The sequence below is a fragment of the Galleria mellonella genome, unplaced genomic scaffold, assembly GCF_026898425.1.
Source record: "Galleria mellonella isolate WM207_F2 unplaced genomic scaffold, CSIRO_AGI_GalMel_v1 utg117, whole genome shotgun sequence".
NCBI classification, from domain to species: Eukaryota; Metazoa; Arthropoda; class Insecta; order Lepidoptera; family Pyralidae; genus Galleria; species Galleria mellonella.
The window spans coordinates 9,046,854-9,065,956 of record NW_026441980.1 but is presented as its reverse complement, the minus strand read 5'-3'; the positions used below and the strand labels follow the sequence as shown (position 1 = coordinate 9,065,956).

General features: G+C 29.8%; 1 protein-coding gene across 1 annotated transcript; it reads left to right on the top strand.

Moving 5' to 3' along the window:
* The first annotated feature begins 3,237 nt into the window (after positions 1-3,237).
* Positions 3,238-18,664, top strand: LOC113511556 (endocuticle structural glycoprotein ABD-4-like). The gene is made up of 4 exons (XM_026895182.3): positions 3,238-3,373; positions 11,997-12,118; positions 14,587-14,761; positions 17,348-18,664. Exons 1-4 carry the CDS (start codon positions 3,365-3,367, stop codon positions 17,444-17,446), a joined length of 405 nt encoding a protein of 134 aa, XP_026750983.1. The 5' UTR covers positions 3,238-3,364; the 3' UTR covers positions 17,447-18,664.
* Positions 18,665-19,103: the final 439 nt, after the last annotated feature.

Below are 19,103 nucleotides of genomic sequence, written 5' to 3'. Positions count from 1 at the left end.
TTCTCTCTTAGTGCGCACTAACTTTGACGACCTCTGTGGAGCAGCGGTAGGCACATAGATTTGTGTAATGAGGTCCCATTTTCAATCCCCGATCTGGTGCATATAAGAAATGCACTTTTCTAAATTGGATTGGTTCTGGATAGTGCTTAACGTTCTTTGTTTGGTTCCTCTTACCACAGAATATCTCATCTTAAAGATCGGACGATTATGTGGCATTTATATACTTATACTTACTAATTATATAGGTATAAGGAACTCTGCACAAATTTCGGTTTTAGAATCTCTGCCTTAGGTTGCGTATTGCCTATATTTGTGTGAAGTATTTTGCCTGTAAAACAATGTTTATAGCAACTTCATACGTTGCTAGTCTTATGTGAACTGTCATATTTATTTCTAATATTTTACTTAACATGAAACAATCTCCATACTGCTGCTTTATACTACAAATGTTATTACTGCTGCTACAGGCTATATAATATTATACTACTATCAATAGAGAGTCATAGTAAATGCTGTGACCGATAAGGGATGGGCTAAGTGTTACATTAAAATATGAATAGATAAAATTGATTTTTGAAGAAATTAGGACCAGATTTCTCAAAATGGGGCCCATATACTACTCGGAATAAACCAGTCAATCATAAGCACTACACGAGAAAATTTACGTCATGGTGGGACATTAGCAAATTCGCACGTATAACAAGTAGGAATAGCACACATGTGACTAAACAATCGATTGAACGCTGAATCTGAATTAAGAAAGAAACTGAGCAAAATTTCTGCTAGAATCGATACCAGTTGCACTAAAATACAAGCATATCCTTAACACTAAATTGACTAAATAATGAATATCACATTTAGCTTTCTTTTATTCTTCTTTCTTTAACAAAACACCTTTTTTATTTTAAGCCTAATAGGGGTACATGGAGCTATAAGTTTAAGAAACCGAGAATATTATTAGTATTAATTCTAGGTATGATATAATTTTGTATATACTATGTTTAATAACATAGTAAGAATAAAGTGCATAATTTTTATTTTAATATATTATAGGCCTCAATTTTATATAAATAATTTTAAATATTATAAATATATTAATTACTTATACAAGAACATGGTATATTAAGTAGATAAAAGTTGGAAATAATAAATATTCTAGAACAATAATGCATGATCAAGATCACATACTGACATTGTTAGTTGAAAACTAATCTTACGAGCATGGCTATGAACTGAATACGCTTGAGTGATAACAACGTATAATATATACAAGGTTGTCATTAATATTAAGGTGAATTAAAATAATCAATATGAATCTGAATAATAATGTAATAATTTGTAAAAATGTTTATTTGTTCCTTACAGGGAAATGAATGAAATGTGGTATAAAATACACAAAATACACACACACACACACACACACACACACACACACACACACACACACACACACACACACACACACACACACAGAGAGAGAGAGAGAGAGAGAGAGAGAGAGAGAGAGAGAGAGAGAGTGAGTGAGAGAGAGAGAGAGAGAGAGGGGAGAGAGAGAGAAAAACACTTTTAAGGTAGTCTAGTATCTTACTAGCTGTAGGTACATGAAGAAATATTTACTATCAATTGTTCATGGAATTTGGTCATATAGCAAATCGTATTGTTTGTATATAGCTTTATATAGCTTTATTTATTGTATACAGCTTTATATTGATAGAAATTATGTAAGTACCTAATTTGAGCATAATGTTAATGATATGCAGAAGCTATACATCATAACAGTGAAGAGTATCACTATAAGTAATATTTCCAAATATGATGAATATTAGGGAACTAAAATTCTTGATGTTTAATATTTTTAAATGTAATTTTTTTTATATATTATTATTATATTTCGATTTTTATAAGCAAAACAACCTACGGCTTACTTGCTGGAAAATAGAGAGTAGGCATCTTATGGGCATCATAGAATATACTGTGATATCCAGGGCATTCCCCATGCGTTACTATAGTCGTAGACTATTGTGTAGTGTTATGCCTCCATACCCTGTAATTTTACTGCTATATCAAATACATCAAATCGAGACAGGCATGAAATCAAAGCTGCTTTACGACAGATATACGAATTGAGTTGAATTAGTATGACAAAACGTGGTAAATTTTTAAAGTGTTTTACTTTAAAAATTTACCACGTTCTTCGTTACAAAAACAACGATTGTTACTAACGAATATATTACGTTAGACTTAAAATCTGTCTTTTTATTGAGTTAGTAGAAACTTATATTTATTGAAATACATTCACAGATATTTCATAATTTACACTTTGTCTAACCCTAAATATGTTGACTGTGTTGTTGGAAAAGCTTGACATAAGGCGTACATACCATTTAACTCTTAGGTTACTCCGTCATTTTACGAGATTCTTCATAGTTATTCTATTGTACCATGGGCAAGATAATGTTGCAGCGAAGGGCCGAACTAAGTAGGAAAATACTACGTACTAAAAAGAAAAGTTCTAAAATAGCATTGATGACATTAACAGAAGGTCAATTCTTATTAATATAATTCTTTAGTGTAAAATTGTGTTTAATAAAAAATATAGCTAGTTGTATTTGAAGTCAAATTCACGTTTACATATATATTTAATTCTATATGTATATAAAATTCACAATTTAGGTCAGTTAATTTATTACATATTATATCTCGTTAGATTTGTACCTTGAAGAAATGTATACTTTTAAAATTTTATGTCCTGACTAACTTATCAATACACAGTTAAAATTACTAAGTCTAGAAAGCTAAAATTTGAAACAAAGGTTTATTTTATAACGTAAGCATCCGCTAAAAAGGATATTTAAAATGTCAATTTAAATGAGACACACAATACTTCGGGTGCAAGCTGAGACCAAAAATTTGTATTATACATATTTAGAATAATGAGTACTATATGAAATCGTTTTTATACAAGTGAGTAAGTCAAAATTCTCCGAAGCACGCCCACAGGTATAATGGTATTTTGTTATCGTGGGAAAATTCATGACCTCCTTCATGGCAGGGTAGTTGCTTCCTGTATTATTAATTTAATAGAGGCTATATTTTTATATAAAATAATTTTTATACACTAAATAATATTTCATAAGTAATATGTAGTATTTTACATTATTTAGAAAATATTTTTTTAGTCCCTACATCCGGTCCTGTGCAATACAGCGATTGCAGTCTCCCTCTGCTGTGCAATGGCTAGACAAATCCGCGTCTCTATAAAAGGGACAGGTGATTAAACGACTAAGTACTGCACGGCGAATACGCCGCTGACTTCCACCATATGGGATATAACACATTTGCTCATCCTCTATACTGTTAAACAATGGCGATGGTGAGTTATTTTTTATATTTCGTATTAATTTGTAATTAACGGACACTTACTAAAACTGATAAGTATTTAATAGATTAACAACGGTGTGTCATAATTTTAAAACAAATTTAATATATGATGTGGTATAAAAATATTTTGGCTAAATTATATACATTTTATATGACAACAGACTTCAGTCACGATAAAACTAATATTTAAAGGATTTTTAAAATCAAATTCAGATTAGCGTAGTATACACAAAAGAAAACATTATTTATTTCTGTTATAAATATTAAAATTATATATGAAAATAATTAACCTATTTACATAATTTACATATTTATGTTTATAAATATATATATGTAATTTTATTTATCTTTTGTATTTATATTCAGTTACTAAATAAACAGCTACATAATAATGTAGTTTATTATTTATTTTTACACCATATATGTTATGCTTCATATACAAACTCTATAGATAGTTTCTGATTTCGGGTTTTCTAGGTTGACTGGAAGAAATGTTTTCAAGGGTTAATCCCGCCTGGGTGCACTTTTGTTGCAACCTTACATCTGTATTAAAAGTGAACGAACAAAAGCATATAAATGGTATATAAGCAATTAATATTATTTATCAAAAAAAAAAAAAAAAGAAAATAGAGTAATAAATAACTTTTATTTAGGTTATAGGACGGACAGATTTCTCAACGTCATTTGATAATGATCTTGGTCTGGCCTTTGTATCTTTTGTCCCTTTGTCATGGCTTTCGTGTGAGAACTATTGATATGTTTTTTGTGCAATTAACTTAATTTCATTATAATTACCATTTGTATTTTGTTGAGAAATGTTTAAAACATTTACTGTTGTCTGCTGTTGTTAAAAAATTACAATTTGAAAGCAGCCGTTATTTAATAAAATTTAAAAATAGATAATTATATCTATAAAATGATGCAATATTTTTAAACACATTTTTGAAAAAAGAATTATCGAAAATATTCGCATATTAGCTCGTTAATATTCGAATGGCTGAATGTATTTAAAAGGAATTTTGATAGACAACTATGTACTAATAATTTGTTGTTGTATCTAAAAATATGTAAGAACCATCTCATAACTCTCTAGCAACTGCCCTGGGTAGTATCTATGGACTGCAGTAATCCCTAACCATCAGATAAATTGTACACTTATTTTAAAGGGTGGTACTTTTCACATAAAATATGAATGTTTTATAATAACAGAATAATTATTTGAAAAGAGCATCAACAGGAAAACATTAACCCTCTTACAAACTTATTAAAACATGTCAGATTTAGGTCATGTGATTATTAATTGGTTTGTTTTCTCTATGGTTTAAGTATTATTTTGCAAGGCAGCACAATATAATCTGTAAAAATCAGAATTTAAGTCTTCATAATATGCCACGTTAGGTTTTTTGTTAACGCGTAGTCTTAAATTACTTTATTATAAGTTTTAAACAATTTTTTGTATTGATTTTGAGAACAATTTTAAATTTATGTAATATACAGCATCATAATCTGAAACAATCCAATAAGATTCTATTTAATAAAGTGAATAACATTTTTTAGTTATTTGTCGTATCCAAAATCTTATAGTAACAATAATGTTAACAATATTCTTCAAAAACTATTTATATTTTTTCTTTGGCAGAATTAAAGATTTAAAGAGAATCATATTTACCTCACTTGTCATTAATCACAGTTTGTAGATGCGTTGTTGTTAAGTGTGCCATTCAAATGCCCATAAATCGTGTTAACCTTTCGTCCTCCAATTAAAATGCACTTATTCCATCTGTTACTGCCGTAACTATTTATAAGTATCTATATGCATATAATATGCAAAATAAGTGTAAATTTAAAAAATCATAAAAGAGTTATATTCAAATTTTTGTGCAACACAGCGGTGTAATAGGATAATCAATTTGGAAGATAAATTTCAAAATGTTAAAAAAGTATGGCAAGGTAAAGCTGCCAATATCTTATGAACATTACCATAAAGGATTTTTTATATACACTTTTTAAATAGTTACTAGAATATTAATTAATATTGCTAAATATAAGCCAAATCTTATAGTCACATAGATAAAATCAGATTACGCCGATCCGCAATAATTATTGGGATAAGGGTAGGAAGTCGAAGACGATTGCTAAATAATAAATATCGTGACTATATATGTGTATTTTAATTATTATTATCATTTAGTTATTGTAGTTTTTTTTTTATTTTAATGCTGTTATTTCATTATTTTAATTCAAAATGATATAATCTTGTGAAAGATTTGAAATTTAGTGTCAGCTATAATGAAAAAAATTGATGAATTATTTCCCGTGCAGTCCCGACATATAAGTCACCCCTTATTTTTCCGTGGGTGTCATAAGAGGCAACTAAGGGAGAGCGAGGGATGGGCAGCAGCGTCCCTCTTAAAACATCTTCAAAGCCCATCTGCGGTTACCAATCCGCCTACCAAGCGAGGCAACTACTGGCAATAGTTGCCTCACTTTGCAGCAGTGGACAGTTAAAAGCTGATATGATGATGATGATATCCAGTTAGTTATGATAATACTCTCTAAGTAATATACTTTAATTTGAACTTTACAGTTACTAAAACTTGATCGAAATAAGTAATACTTAAATTAATTCATCGTATGCAATCAACTTGTTAAAGAGATTGATTTTATATAAATATGAGTCCAATAAGTAATCAGTAAATGTTAAAGTTGACACGTACGAGACTAAATTAATATCAATGTTACTTGTAGAATGTCTAACAGCTTGTTTTTAAGGACGCGACCATAGTTGGCGAATAGGGTATAGGTTCCTCGCGAGTATCATCTCTTGCAACATCTTTTGCATTTATTGCATCCACAATGCCTAACCTTTACTAGAAACAAGACATTTTGCTTTAGTGACATGTACGCCGTTTAGGCACCTCTAGGATTGAATAACGTAGTATTGGAAAATTTCCAATAATTATAGTAAATTTTAGATATGACAATTTAAATTTCTTTTTATTCGAATGAATCTATGTAGGTAATGAGGTAATATTCAAAACCCCTTGAAATTATTGTTTATTGGAAATTCTTTCAGATATATATTTATTTATAATCATTATGATATGTTTTTTTAGAGTCTATTTCAAGTTATTTGTCACATGCTTATGTAAAAATATTTGAAATATGAGATATAATGTGTTACACATAAAAATCATAAGTACATATTTCGCTATACATAGGCATGTAAATGTTGGGTCCTTAATATTATTATTTTTTTAAATTACGATGATATTTTAATTCCTCAGTGTTAATTTAATCATTTATTGGCTCCATTTTTTTTTTACAATATTTTAACAATAGCAATACATATAATATTCAGTACCCCAGTCAATCGATAATATAAAGTTTATCATTTCATTTCATCATACACATTACTTTAAATTACTTACTTTATACTAGGTATTAATATTGAGTGTAGTAAATAAAGTTACGGATATGTACAGACAAATGTTAATCAAAGGGATAAAGAGGTATCTTTAGGGTTGGCAACCCACGCGTAATGCCTCTGGTATTAAAAACGTTCATAGGCTACAGTAACTTCTCACTCCCAGGTGAGTCGTTTGCTTGTTTCTCACATTAGTAGTATAAAAAAATATGTTAAGTAGTAAACAACTATACGAAAAAGTATCAATCTAGGTATCAACAATCATGGTCTTACATATTACACAACTGAAGAACATTGACTTTATCGATTACACAAAGCGTATTATAATTTTGTATCTCAATTTCTATACGAAATAACGAAATAATAAATATTTTTATATTCGGTCTAACTTTTTACCCACTACTTCGTATCCATATTGAAATTTGAAATTAGAAGGTGTATCAGGATAGAATATATATCAAATTTTAAGTTACACTCATAAGAAAACAACTATCCATAACTAATTTGATGTAGTAGTTTTTGCATGATGCATAAAATAAACATACAGATAGTTTTTGAAAATAATTGTTTTGATATCTTTTACTTTTATTAAGACCCCTTATATAAATTTTTCTTAAATATCTCCTATGTACAGGCATCATTTAGCTACAATTTTATTATACTTGCAACATAAGGTGTTTAAAATTTATGTTTAACAAGTCAAAATATAAAGTACCTAATAAAATATTATGTTCGTAATCAAATCAGCACTGAATCCGGCCCACTATTATAGCGACCCGTGCGAGAGTTAATTATATGTGCGCCTTTTGTTCTTGCATATCTCGTTAACTCTTGTCGCGAATTCAGTGACATGTTCCCACAACTCAATACACTGGACTTGCAAAATATGGTGCGACAGTACACCAACGTATGTAATATACAAATTATTTGTTTCTAAATAAAATATGGCTAGAATGAATATAAATTTGTATAGGTAAGGTTTTATTTTATTTGATTTGTTTCAGACTAGATACGAATACAATGCAAAGTGATTTATTAAAATCGTCGTAGAATTAGCGAAGGTATCGTATGTATGCATTTAGTGTCATTTGAGATGACGTAGGGATTAGGATGAAACCCTATACAACAATAATGGGGGGGGGGGGGGAGGGATTGCTAGTAATGCGGATTTACGCTCCCATTGCTAACAATATACCCTAACAGGTCGACCTCCTCGTGGTCCCCCCTGGAAACCATCGTGCTGAATTCCAAGTGTATTCATCACGATGCGCTAACTGACCTTCCTTTTCATTCTCACGTATCATCCCTCACTGGTGTCCCGCCAGCGTATACCGTTAGCGCAGGCGGGGTTACCATTCCATTACCATCCATAAAAAAAACCCTATACAACGAAATTAGGTTCAATAATTTAAAAGGTATAATGAAATAAAGAAGCTCATATACATGAATTCTAAAAATTGCATAGGTTGTTAAAATTACAAACTCCCTTTAAAATTTTTTATTAATTATTTTACTAGAATTATAATATATAAACTGGAATATTTTTTTGGTTATTTTACTACAGATCCCTAAAATTGTTCTGAGAATGCACATAAAAGTTCTCGGCAACTTTATATTGAAAAAAAGTGCATTTGTTTCGTTTAATGATCACAGAATGAGGCTTATTCGAATGTTATAGTCTGCTTTAAATTTGATATAAATTATATTTATTATCAATGCCTGCCCTCTTATTTCTGGACTTAGAGTTCTTTAACCTTTTGCAGTTCGATTTTTGTAAATTCTTACAATTGATTTTAAATGCTTCTTAATAATAATAATGCCTATTCCGAGGGTTAGTTTACTATCTTTGCTTCTTAAGAGGAAGGGATGTGATTTTTATAAAATAATAATATTGTGGTGAAGGATTGGAGGAGTGGATGTTACCATATGCATGATAAGAACCTCGTGAAAGCCGAAACCGAGAAGAAGAGGAAGTATCTCGACTTGGCTCACAAGGTGACTGAACTGTTGGGAATTATTTCCATGGAAATCATGAATCTTAATAATTCTGTAGAAGAATGGTCTTATCCCAACCAGTCTGAAATAATACAACAAACAGTCAGGATTTCGAGACAGGTCTCTTTCGGGAAAGACGCAGAAAGCGGTGCTCTTGGAGACTGTCTGCATAGTACTCTTACTGGGGCATTGAAACTCGGTTGATTGAATTTCTGCCGGGAGTTAGTTTGCTACCTCCCTTCCTTAAGAATGGAGATGGGCATTTTTAAAATAATAATAATAATAACTATATTTTTTATTCAGGTAAACTTAATTACAAGCATTTTTGTTAATGTTTTATGATTATACCGACCATTCGGAATGCAATTTCAGCTTAAAATACATTAATGTCTCTAATGAAATATTAATATTTCTATAATAGATATCTAATCATGGTATTTTTCATAAGCTGTCATTCGAGACCTAAGGGGAGATTGTATTTAGCTATAAAATTAAATGCCTGATGATAGTAAATAGTTCTGGACAAACTATACAATACAAAATAAACAAATTTGTACTATTGATAACCTATTAGACAATGGTTTGGACTTTTTGTAAATAGAAAGAAAAGGCCTACATTAATACAAATAGACATACTTGTGTTATCTGTAATACTTAGTAAAAACTAAATTGAAATTGAATGTACTTTTTAAAACATATTGTTGATTGGAATTGGAACTAGGTGTAAGTAATTAAACGTATGGATACATGCAAGTTTCATAATAAACAGCTTAGACCTTCGGTGTCATTTACCTACTATTATCCAATGTAATGTTAATTGTAGCATGTTAATCTTTGTCATATTACTCCAGCTATTTTTATTGAGTAATTTTTAGGTTATGCAATTTGATAACATTTTTCACATTCATTTTATAATATTTATATTGGTATACCAATATACATATTGGTTCTTACCTAACGATTAAACTAAATTAATTTATACACGTATATTAAGTATTATGTATACCTATCATATGTTCTTCTTATGAGAAGAGATCCATGCCATGTTATGGTATATTGCAAATGTGAAAACTATTTATGGCTCAACATAAATGTAGTTTGATTACGTATTGATTTAATCAGGTTGTATGTTTTCCTAAAAATAAATAAATAAATAACACATATCATAAACTGATTTCAGAATAAATATTATTATTGTATAATATATTATTATTATATTCTTCTTTTATTCATAATTATAGTAGTGTGGTAGTAGATAATGACCAAAATATAATGATGCACCTATAAGGAAATTTAAATTTACTTGCGGCGGGATGTTTACAATTGCATGCAATTGTGCATTATGAAATTGACTTTCTTAAAGAGAGATGATATAATACATGTATTCGTGCATTACTTGCGTGATCGCTGTGTGAAGGCCGCGTGCCACAAACGGCAACAGACGTAGCTAATTGTATTTGTCTTGTAGATACAATTAGCAAGTGGACATTAGGCATTTGTTTATGTAGCCGCATGCCTGACCTAAATTATCTTTCATGCCATCGGCAATACTTCCAATACCAGTTCAATCATCTAAGCACAGATATTATGCGAGAAAAGTTAATATATTAATTCTAAAATATACGAATATAATGAAAGTCCTATATAAATACTATGTTAGCAATGTGTTTAAAATGAAGATGACCTCTGTGCACAATGATAAACATGTCGTCTTGCCTAAATGAGATCCCAAATTTGTTTCTGAGTCGAGCCAATTTAGGAAACAAACTTTTCTAAATTATCTAGAATGTGCTTCCACATATTCATTGGTCTGGTATCTCATGACATAGAGTATCCTAGTGGTGTTTATTATTAATATTAGATGTATCATCACTATCAGTAGTAATTTGTACATTGATTGTTGTTTGAACTTAAGCAGCTTCAAAAAGTTGAAGTTTTATAATTTGCCTGTATTTTTTTGTATATACAATATAAGTATATACCAATTAGGAACTAATTTTGATATTTCCATTTCATATTGATTTTGTAAATATTAAAAAAATCTGCTTTATTTTGGGAAGCTAAATCTCAATTTATTTCGGGTCTTTTTCTTTTCCCACATTGATGTAAATATCATATGTTAAAATTCTTTCTTTAATGTCAAAATAATATTCTGAGATAGAAATGAATTTTTTTTTGCGAAAAGTTAAACGGGAAAAGTTTGAGAACTTCCTTTAATAAAATTTTTTATAGCATTGTCTCTGCATTAAAATACGTTTAAGACGTTTGTAATATAACTAAAACAGGGATCAATATCTATCACTGTTATTTATTTAGTATATAAAGAAAGTAAATAATTTTTAGGAGTAAGTACAAATTTCAGACATGAAATTATTGAATGCGCCTGATGCGAAGGTAAAACGGCGATCGCCGTACAAATACTTGTTGCTCTACAAATGTAACAGGTTTATAAAGAACGAATGTTTTAACACGTGGTACCTATCAGGTATTATACATTTTTAATACGAAAAAAAAAAAATAGAATTTCATAGATGTCAATTCATTAAGCAATTTTAAATATTTTTTTATAAGACGAGATTGATAGTCAAGCATACGGTCTGTCTGATGGTGATAAACGACCACCGTAACTAGAAGCTTGTGCGTTTCCGACTTTTGTTACACAAAGTTCTTTATTCAAAGTATCCAGTAACTTCATTACCATTTTTTTTAAATCGAAATATTGCAAGCAAATTAGCTACGTGGCAAAATCAATAGTTCATTCATTCATTCATTCATTCATTCATTTATTTATTTATTGTTATTACATGTTGTAACAATATTGGTCTTAATTTACTAAAAGTATAGAATCAACATGAACCCTGGAAGGGCACAGCAATCACATTAATAAATATTATATAAACTACATAACTAAATTTTTACATTATATATATGTATCGTCGATTAGCATAAAAAATAAAAAAAAAAATCAAAAAAGTTGAAACAGAGATGCCTATGAAAGAAGATCATGTATTAATTATCTTCTAAAAAATGTATGAATAGGCTCTTTTTGTATAATACAAGAGTAACATGGTTTAGACCATGATATGATATTCTACGCTCGTACTTAGGTACTTGTTGGGCACTTGTCAAGTATTTAATAGGTATCGCAACAAATTTTTAACATTCGATTTATGAAAGAATTTTACAATTTCAGAGGGTGATATTATTCCTTGGAGTAGTGACGTTAGCTGTATCAGCGCCTCAAAAGCCGGATCAAGTGATTGCTATAATCAAACAAGACTTTGATCAACAAGTGGATGGATCGTATAAATACAGGTACTTCAATTAGCAGTTTCTATCCAGGTCGTCATTTGAATGTACTTGTATAGCCAAGGAAGAAGTTTATTCAGTGCATTCTAACATCCTATTATATTAAAATTAATAAAAAAATAAGAAATAAAACACAAATGTGTCCTACCAAAAGATGGACAAAACATATCATCCACGTGAATGTAGGTAGCTACTACAATTTTAGATGTTTACTCATTTATTATTAATTATAATATATATTGATAATATAAGATTTTTCTTCGTAAAAAAAAAAGGGACTCATAACTAGATTTTCAAATTTGCACCAATACGAGAATATACTTATTAATGTGTAAAAATAATTATCAAAATCGGTCCAAAATTGGTGGAAATATCCTATAATATCAACAAAAAATGTAGGCGAATGAAGAACCTTCTATTTTGAAGTCGTTTAAAAAGTATTTTAATTAGGTAATTGTCATATATTTAGTGATGATATCATTTGGGAATAAGAGTGATGTCAATATGTGATTTATCAATTAGTAATGAAACACTATAAGGTACTATTAAAAAGTGAGCTGGCCATGTATATGTCAGGAAATAACATTCAGTTTTCTCATAAATTACCCAGTTAATCTTCTCCTTATTTTTATTTATATCAATATCTTATACATAATTTTATTTACTTATATTTTTATATTAGCCTTTCTTTAGTTTACTCGTATTTAAGTAAACAAATTCTATTTTTGTTAGTTCTTCAATATGTATTGAAAAAAATGTTTCTGACTGATGTTGTGTTAAAATTCTGTTAACTTTTATAATTTATATAGTAAACACTTTTACATACTTATATTTATGTAAGTAAATATTGGTTTAATATTACAGCGTCACAAATATGAAATCATATATTTTCTTTGTATTCATTTAAGTTATCAATCAGTATTTAGCAATCATGGATAAACAAGTTTAAGTGAAAAAGGGCTGGTAGTAGTACTTCCAGAAATCGACAATCTGTAGGGAAGAATAAAATTCAGTACCTATCCTGTACAAACAAATGTAGAGTAGGACGATCATCCACTAGATTGTCTCGAATGTATTTTTAGTAGATGCTGGTATTGCCATTTATGGCATGGCTCTTCCATGCCATGAATTAATGGAAGAAATGATAATTATATATGAGATATATATCTATATAATTATAATGACGACGATACTAGCCCACGTTCATAAAAATATTAAATACCTTAGATTAGACAATAAATCTTAGATTAGAAATAACGCCTCCAGCGCATACCGATAACGCATTATTGGTATGCATTAGCACCTATTTCCTATCATCGTTCATTGATATTTCTTTATAAGTGGCGCAGGGGTGATATAATGCTGCTGTAGTTGGCAAAATCATACCCAATAAGAAGTTTACAATTGTATGTTTTTAATTTCATTACATTTCTACGAAAGGTTTTGCTCTATAAGAGAGTAGTAAGACACATCCTTAACACGTTTTCCCTTTCCAAAGGATGTCATTATGTTTGTGTGTTTTGTAAGTAAGAGATTGATATGTTGATAAACAATGATGTATTACTTTGATGTATACAAATACATCAAGTTACATCTAATATTGAATTATGTACAAGTACATAGTCATATACCTATACATTTAAGAATTAGTTACCTGTCAATAATATTGATTTTATCCGAGGTAGATAGTGATTTGACAGTCACGATTAAACAAATAATTTAAATGATAAAAAAATATTTACGGTACAAGAGATTTGCGTTATAACATTTGCAGATTGTAGACAAATGACGTAAAGTGTATTCGGTCGACACATTACTTGAAATATCTTATGCTTTAATACAGCGAGCTTCTTATTAATAGACATACAAAGAGACAGGTACAGACAAAATTTGTAAAAAATATTATTTTAGTCCGAATTGCTCTTATTAAGGCCTCTCATATATTTTTTTCTTAAATATCTTCTGTGTACAGATACTGTCTAGTTACAATTTTATTATATTAATAAGGTTTCTAGATAATAGTGTGAAAGTTAAATAACTGCATACAATTCTAATACGAGTATATCATTATCATCATCATATCAGCCTTTAACTGTCTACTTCTGAAAATAAGGATGCCCTTGGGGGGTTTTGCTAATAGTTGCCATGCTTGGTAGGCGGATTAGCAACCGCAGTTAGGCTTTAGAAATGTTTTAAGAGGGACGCTGCTGCCCATCCCTCGCTCTTCCTTAGTCGTGTCTTATAACACCCAAGGGATAGGAAGGGGTGGCTTATTCTATGCTGGGACCATACGACCAGTAAGAATATTTAATATAATTTAATATAAGTAATTACTTATTAAGTCTACAATTATCGTATAAAACTATAAATTATATAATTTGCAATTATTAGGAAGCTCATAAATAAATTCTCAAATATTGTTTGTGAAAATAAAATTACAAAGAGATATTAAAAGTTAAAATAATTAATTTCAGTTTCGAGACCGAAAATGGTATAAAAGCTGAAGAGACTGGGACTCTTAAGAAGGCATCAGGTCCCGATGCAACTGATGTGATCGTTGCACAGGGAGGTTTCAGCTATACTGCACCCGATGGTACTGTCATCAACCTCAATTACATAGCTGATGATGAGAGTGGATTCAGACCAGAGGTAAGTGAAAATAATATATATAGAAATATATGCTATATGATATGTTGTAACAAAAAAAAATATTTTTCCCCATGTATATACAATACATGGGGAAAAATATTTATTTGTAACTGCTTTTTGCCCGTTACTTTGTACGCGTAGATTTCAGAATTAATTCAATTAACCAGTTCTAGATGGAGTATAAACATAAAACATTCACTAGTTTTTAAGTTAGGGCACACCAGGAACACAACAACAGTCAAAACCGCATTCAATTTGGTGAACTAGTTTTTGCGTGATACCAGAATAAACATACACACAGGCAGACCGACAGACAGACCGACAGACAGACATATCATTGTTGTGGCTCTTATTAAGGCCCCTCGCATCAATTTTTCAAAAGTATTTCCCATATACAGGCTTTGTCTAGTTACAATATATATAAGAAAAGTAAGAAAATTAAGAATAAGATGTAATATATAAAGTACCAGCACGAATACCAGTTCTCTCCATAAAAAGATATAAGACGTATCATATACTGCTAACCTAACATTTTATTTTGAAAATGTAAGTCAACATTACATTCCACATACATACCACAATGAAGTTTCAACTGAAAATATTATGTAATATACATTCAATACTGACATTCACTACTTTATCTACGTGACTTTTTATATCTACATCTAAAAAGTAACCTATATTATTGTCCACCCTATTGCACGTATGCCAAATTTCATAACGATTTGTTAACTTGTTAAGTCATCAGAAGATAACAAACAAACTTAGGCGAAGTACACACACATCGCAGACTGCCATCTGCCGTGGGCGGAGAACCGTTGTGATTTCAATTTATATTGAGCTATGTTATATGAAAATCATAGCAATACAGCGACCGCTGGACGGTGCGTCGCGATTCGAAGACTCGCCGCAGTGCGTAACACGCTTGCCCCGCAATTGTAGGCGGTGAAATCGTCTTACTTCTACTAGTAATTACAGTAAATTATTAATCGTTATAGTAAATATCATTACCTACTCGCGTTATAACATAAAAGTAACGATTTAATCATTTGAGTTAAACTCCTTATTCTTATGTAAAAGTCAGAGCAGAAGCAGATTTTTAAATTTGTATAACAATTTTTTAAAATTTCTAATGAAAAATGAAATAATGTTCATCTAGTAACATTTATTTGCGCAAATTAGACTTTGTGAAGGCTGTACTATGACTATGACGTATACACAACCGTATGGCTGGCAATACCGCGCGAAGCGGCGGCTGTTCGTCCCGTGCTCCTGCTTTCGGGACCCGCTACGGCTGACAGATAAAAGCGAGGCAAGCGCACGAGCACGGTACCGTGTGTCCTTCGCCTTACTTTCACGTATATAATATTAATAAGAATTTGTTATGTTATAAGTTAAAATATTTCACTCATTCGTGGTTTCGAACTTTATTATAATAGGCAAAATTATTACGTAATTAAGTTTTATATTTATGATCTCATTCATATACCATAGATTACGCATTTTATCTATATAAATAAATGCATTTTTATCGATATAAATAAAAAAATTTAGAAGTAAATACTAAAAATGAAATTATAGATATAGAACCACGCATTATAACAGCTTAATTATAATTATCAATCGTATTCATATTCGGTGACGTCTTACACCTAATTGTGACATGACCTATTAGAAAGGCTTACATAATTTCTTTGTGACAAACGAAAAATTGAAAATATTATTAAGAAATATAACTAATTCAATTTGATGCGTTAGCGCTTAGTTTTAAATATCATTATACATATTTTGCGTGCAGATTACAGTAATCGTTGACAGTTATATAACCTTTATAGGAATATTTTTTATTTCTCTATCTTGTAGGATCTTTTAACATTCGTTTCTCTGTGAATACGAAGAATGTGACTTTTAATAAAAATATATAATTAATTTATTACAACAATCTGCTTAAATAATTCTAATATTCTGTATAATGACTGCATAATATATAATTTAATATTATAAAATTTAATTAAATATTATTAAATAATTAATTTAATATTATTTTATAATATTTAATTTTACCAGAGAGCGACTTTGTATAAAAGTCGTTTGCTTGGGTACCTCTGTCCCATTCGTGTTTCAATCGTAAAGCAATTGTGTTTGCATGGCTGTGTTTCGGTTTGAAGGGTGTGAGATACGGCGTGAATTTACTGGGTACAGTGGAATAATACCTGAGTCCTCAGGAATGGCAACGCATGGGGGGTATCATGGGCGAAACAGTATACACTGTTACGTCTATGGTACTGCTTATATTTATAGACGATGACTACCACTTTTCATCAGGTAGGCCACTAGCTTATTTGCCATAATCACTATGTAGCATATTAAGGTAAAAACTGAATATTATCCAATTTGCAAATGTAAAGTAAACAAATAAAATAAAAGTTGTTTTGAGTTCCGATTACAGAAAAGGAGGTATTAGTGACATTTTTCTTTTTTAAATTGTGGCCTACGCAATACCTGTTTACCAGTTTACTTTTGTGTAATGTATTGATGTACAATACATATTGTTATTTTATATTGATATTTATTTTTGTATTACAGGGGGCGCATCTGCCGACACCACCACCAATTCCTCCTGCAATACAAAAGGCACTTGATTATCTGGCTACTTTGCCACCTTCGTCCCAATCCAGAAACTGACCTGCTTATTCTAACATCTACCTGATTAAAACAACTGCCTGACGTAGCTGTCAACTGGACTTAGGCTGCTTTGGAAATAGCATTGATATACCAATTATGATGGTTAGTAACATTTGTAGAATACCATAAAAAAGAAACCATCAGAATTATCACGCACAAAGGTTTGTTTACAAAGCGGCACTTGTAATTTAATGTATAAAAGCAATGAAAAATACAAAAAATAAATGTATACATCCACTGAACTGTGATAGATAGTTAAGTATTTGAATGAACGGAAATGTTTATACCAATTACTATTTATTAAATAATAAAAGCAATTTCAATGCCAAAGATGCATTGCAAAATAATGTTTGGTTTTTCTTTATACCTTACAGTTTGACATTAATGTGTCATGCCATAGTGCGCAGTGGCGTGAGTCTTAAATTAGCACTAAATGGCCAATTTATAGTGTCTTTCCTAATAAATGTTAAAATGGTGATGTCACTTCCGATAATTCTAGAGAATATGTCATTATAATCCGTCCACTGGGTGATTATCTTTATGCATCATTTGAAATATATTTTCGGTTTATTTTAAAATTAAATAATTCGGGCTTTAAAATTGTTTCAATTAAGGTAAGTTATGTACCTATGTTATTTACAAAATTGCTAAACACAAATTAAGATTGTACTGCAAAAAAGCAGCTGTTTCAGTAATAATAAACTTCATAATAAAACATTTTTTTGCAAAAAGAACTGTTAATGAAGATCAAAATTAGTTCAGGTATCTTATAATATACCTTTACTTATATATAAAAATACTGGGAATTGAATTGGGTGTTGAAAAAAACTATGAATGAATATAGAATAGACAAATAATTTTTTTTTTTCTAATACTAATATTCTAATATTTTTTAATACTTTATTTATTTTATATATCGTAAAACAATTAAGAGTGGATAGATCGTATAATGTCTAAGAGCGTTATATTTTCGGCATAAGTGGACGCGGCAGAAAGAAAAAACCTCTACCTCTCGGGTAATGTCTATGTCCTATACTTTTTACATCAATGACATGGTGTGTAAGAAATATAAAACCATACTAATCATATTATATGAATTAATTCTTATATTTAGATGGAATTATCAAAATATTTAAGTGAACTCACGTAAGCAAAGCTGAGGTGTAAATAGGAGACTGGTCATTTTTGGATGAGAGATAAGTTGAAATGCTGATGTTGATAAAGCATAATTTTAGCAGATTACAAGTACGTAAGTAATACAAATGTTTATCTTCATAAATAATAAAAATGGTTATACACTATGTATGTTTTTTATTTATTTATTGTATGGTATTTATTTTATAGGTATTGTGTAATATAAATAATGTAAAAAGACCTTGTTTAAATGGTTCTGTTTATCAAATTTCTTGATTGCATTCGTCTTTGAACTTGAAAAGAATGAGATAATCAAATCGATTTAAATGTTATCAAGGATAATTAATATACATCCGTAATACATTCAAAGTTTATTTGGAGACTAATATAAGATGAGACATGTAATTTATTGCTATTAGTCTAAGTCATCGTTGAGCATTAGTGATTTTAAATTCAATGAAATCAACTATACCATACAAAGTAATCGTTGAATTAAAAAAAAAAAAAAACGGATAATAATTAC

Coding starts and splice junctions, on each gene's coding strand:
- LOC113511556 (XM_026895182.3), top strand. Junction 12,119..14,586: donor GATGGATCGTATAAATACAG/GTACTTCAATTA, acceptor AATTAATTTCAG/TTTCGAGACCGAAAATGGTA. Junction 14,762..17,347: donor AGAGTGGATTCAGACCAGAG/GTAAGTGAAAAT, acceptor TTTGTATTACAG/GGGGCGCATCTGCCGACACC.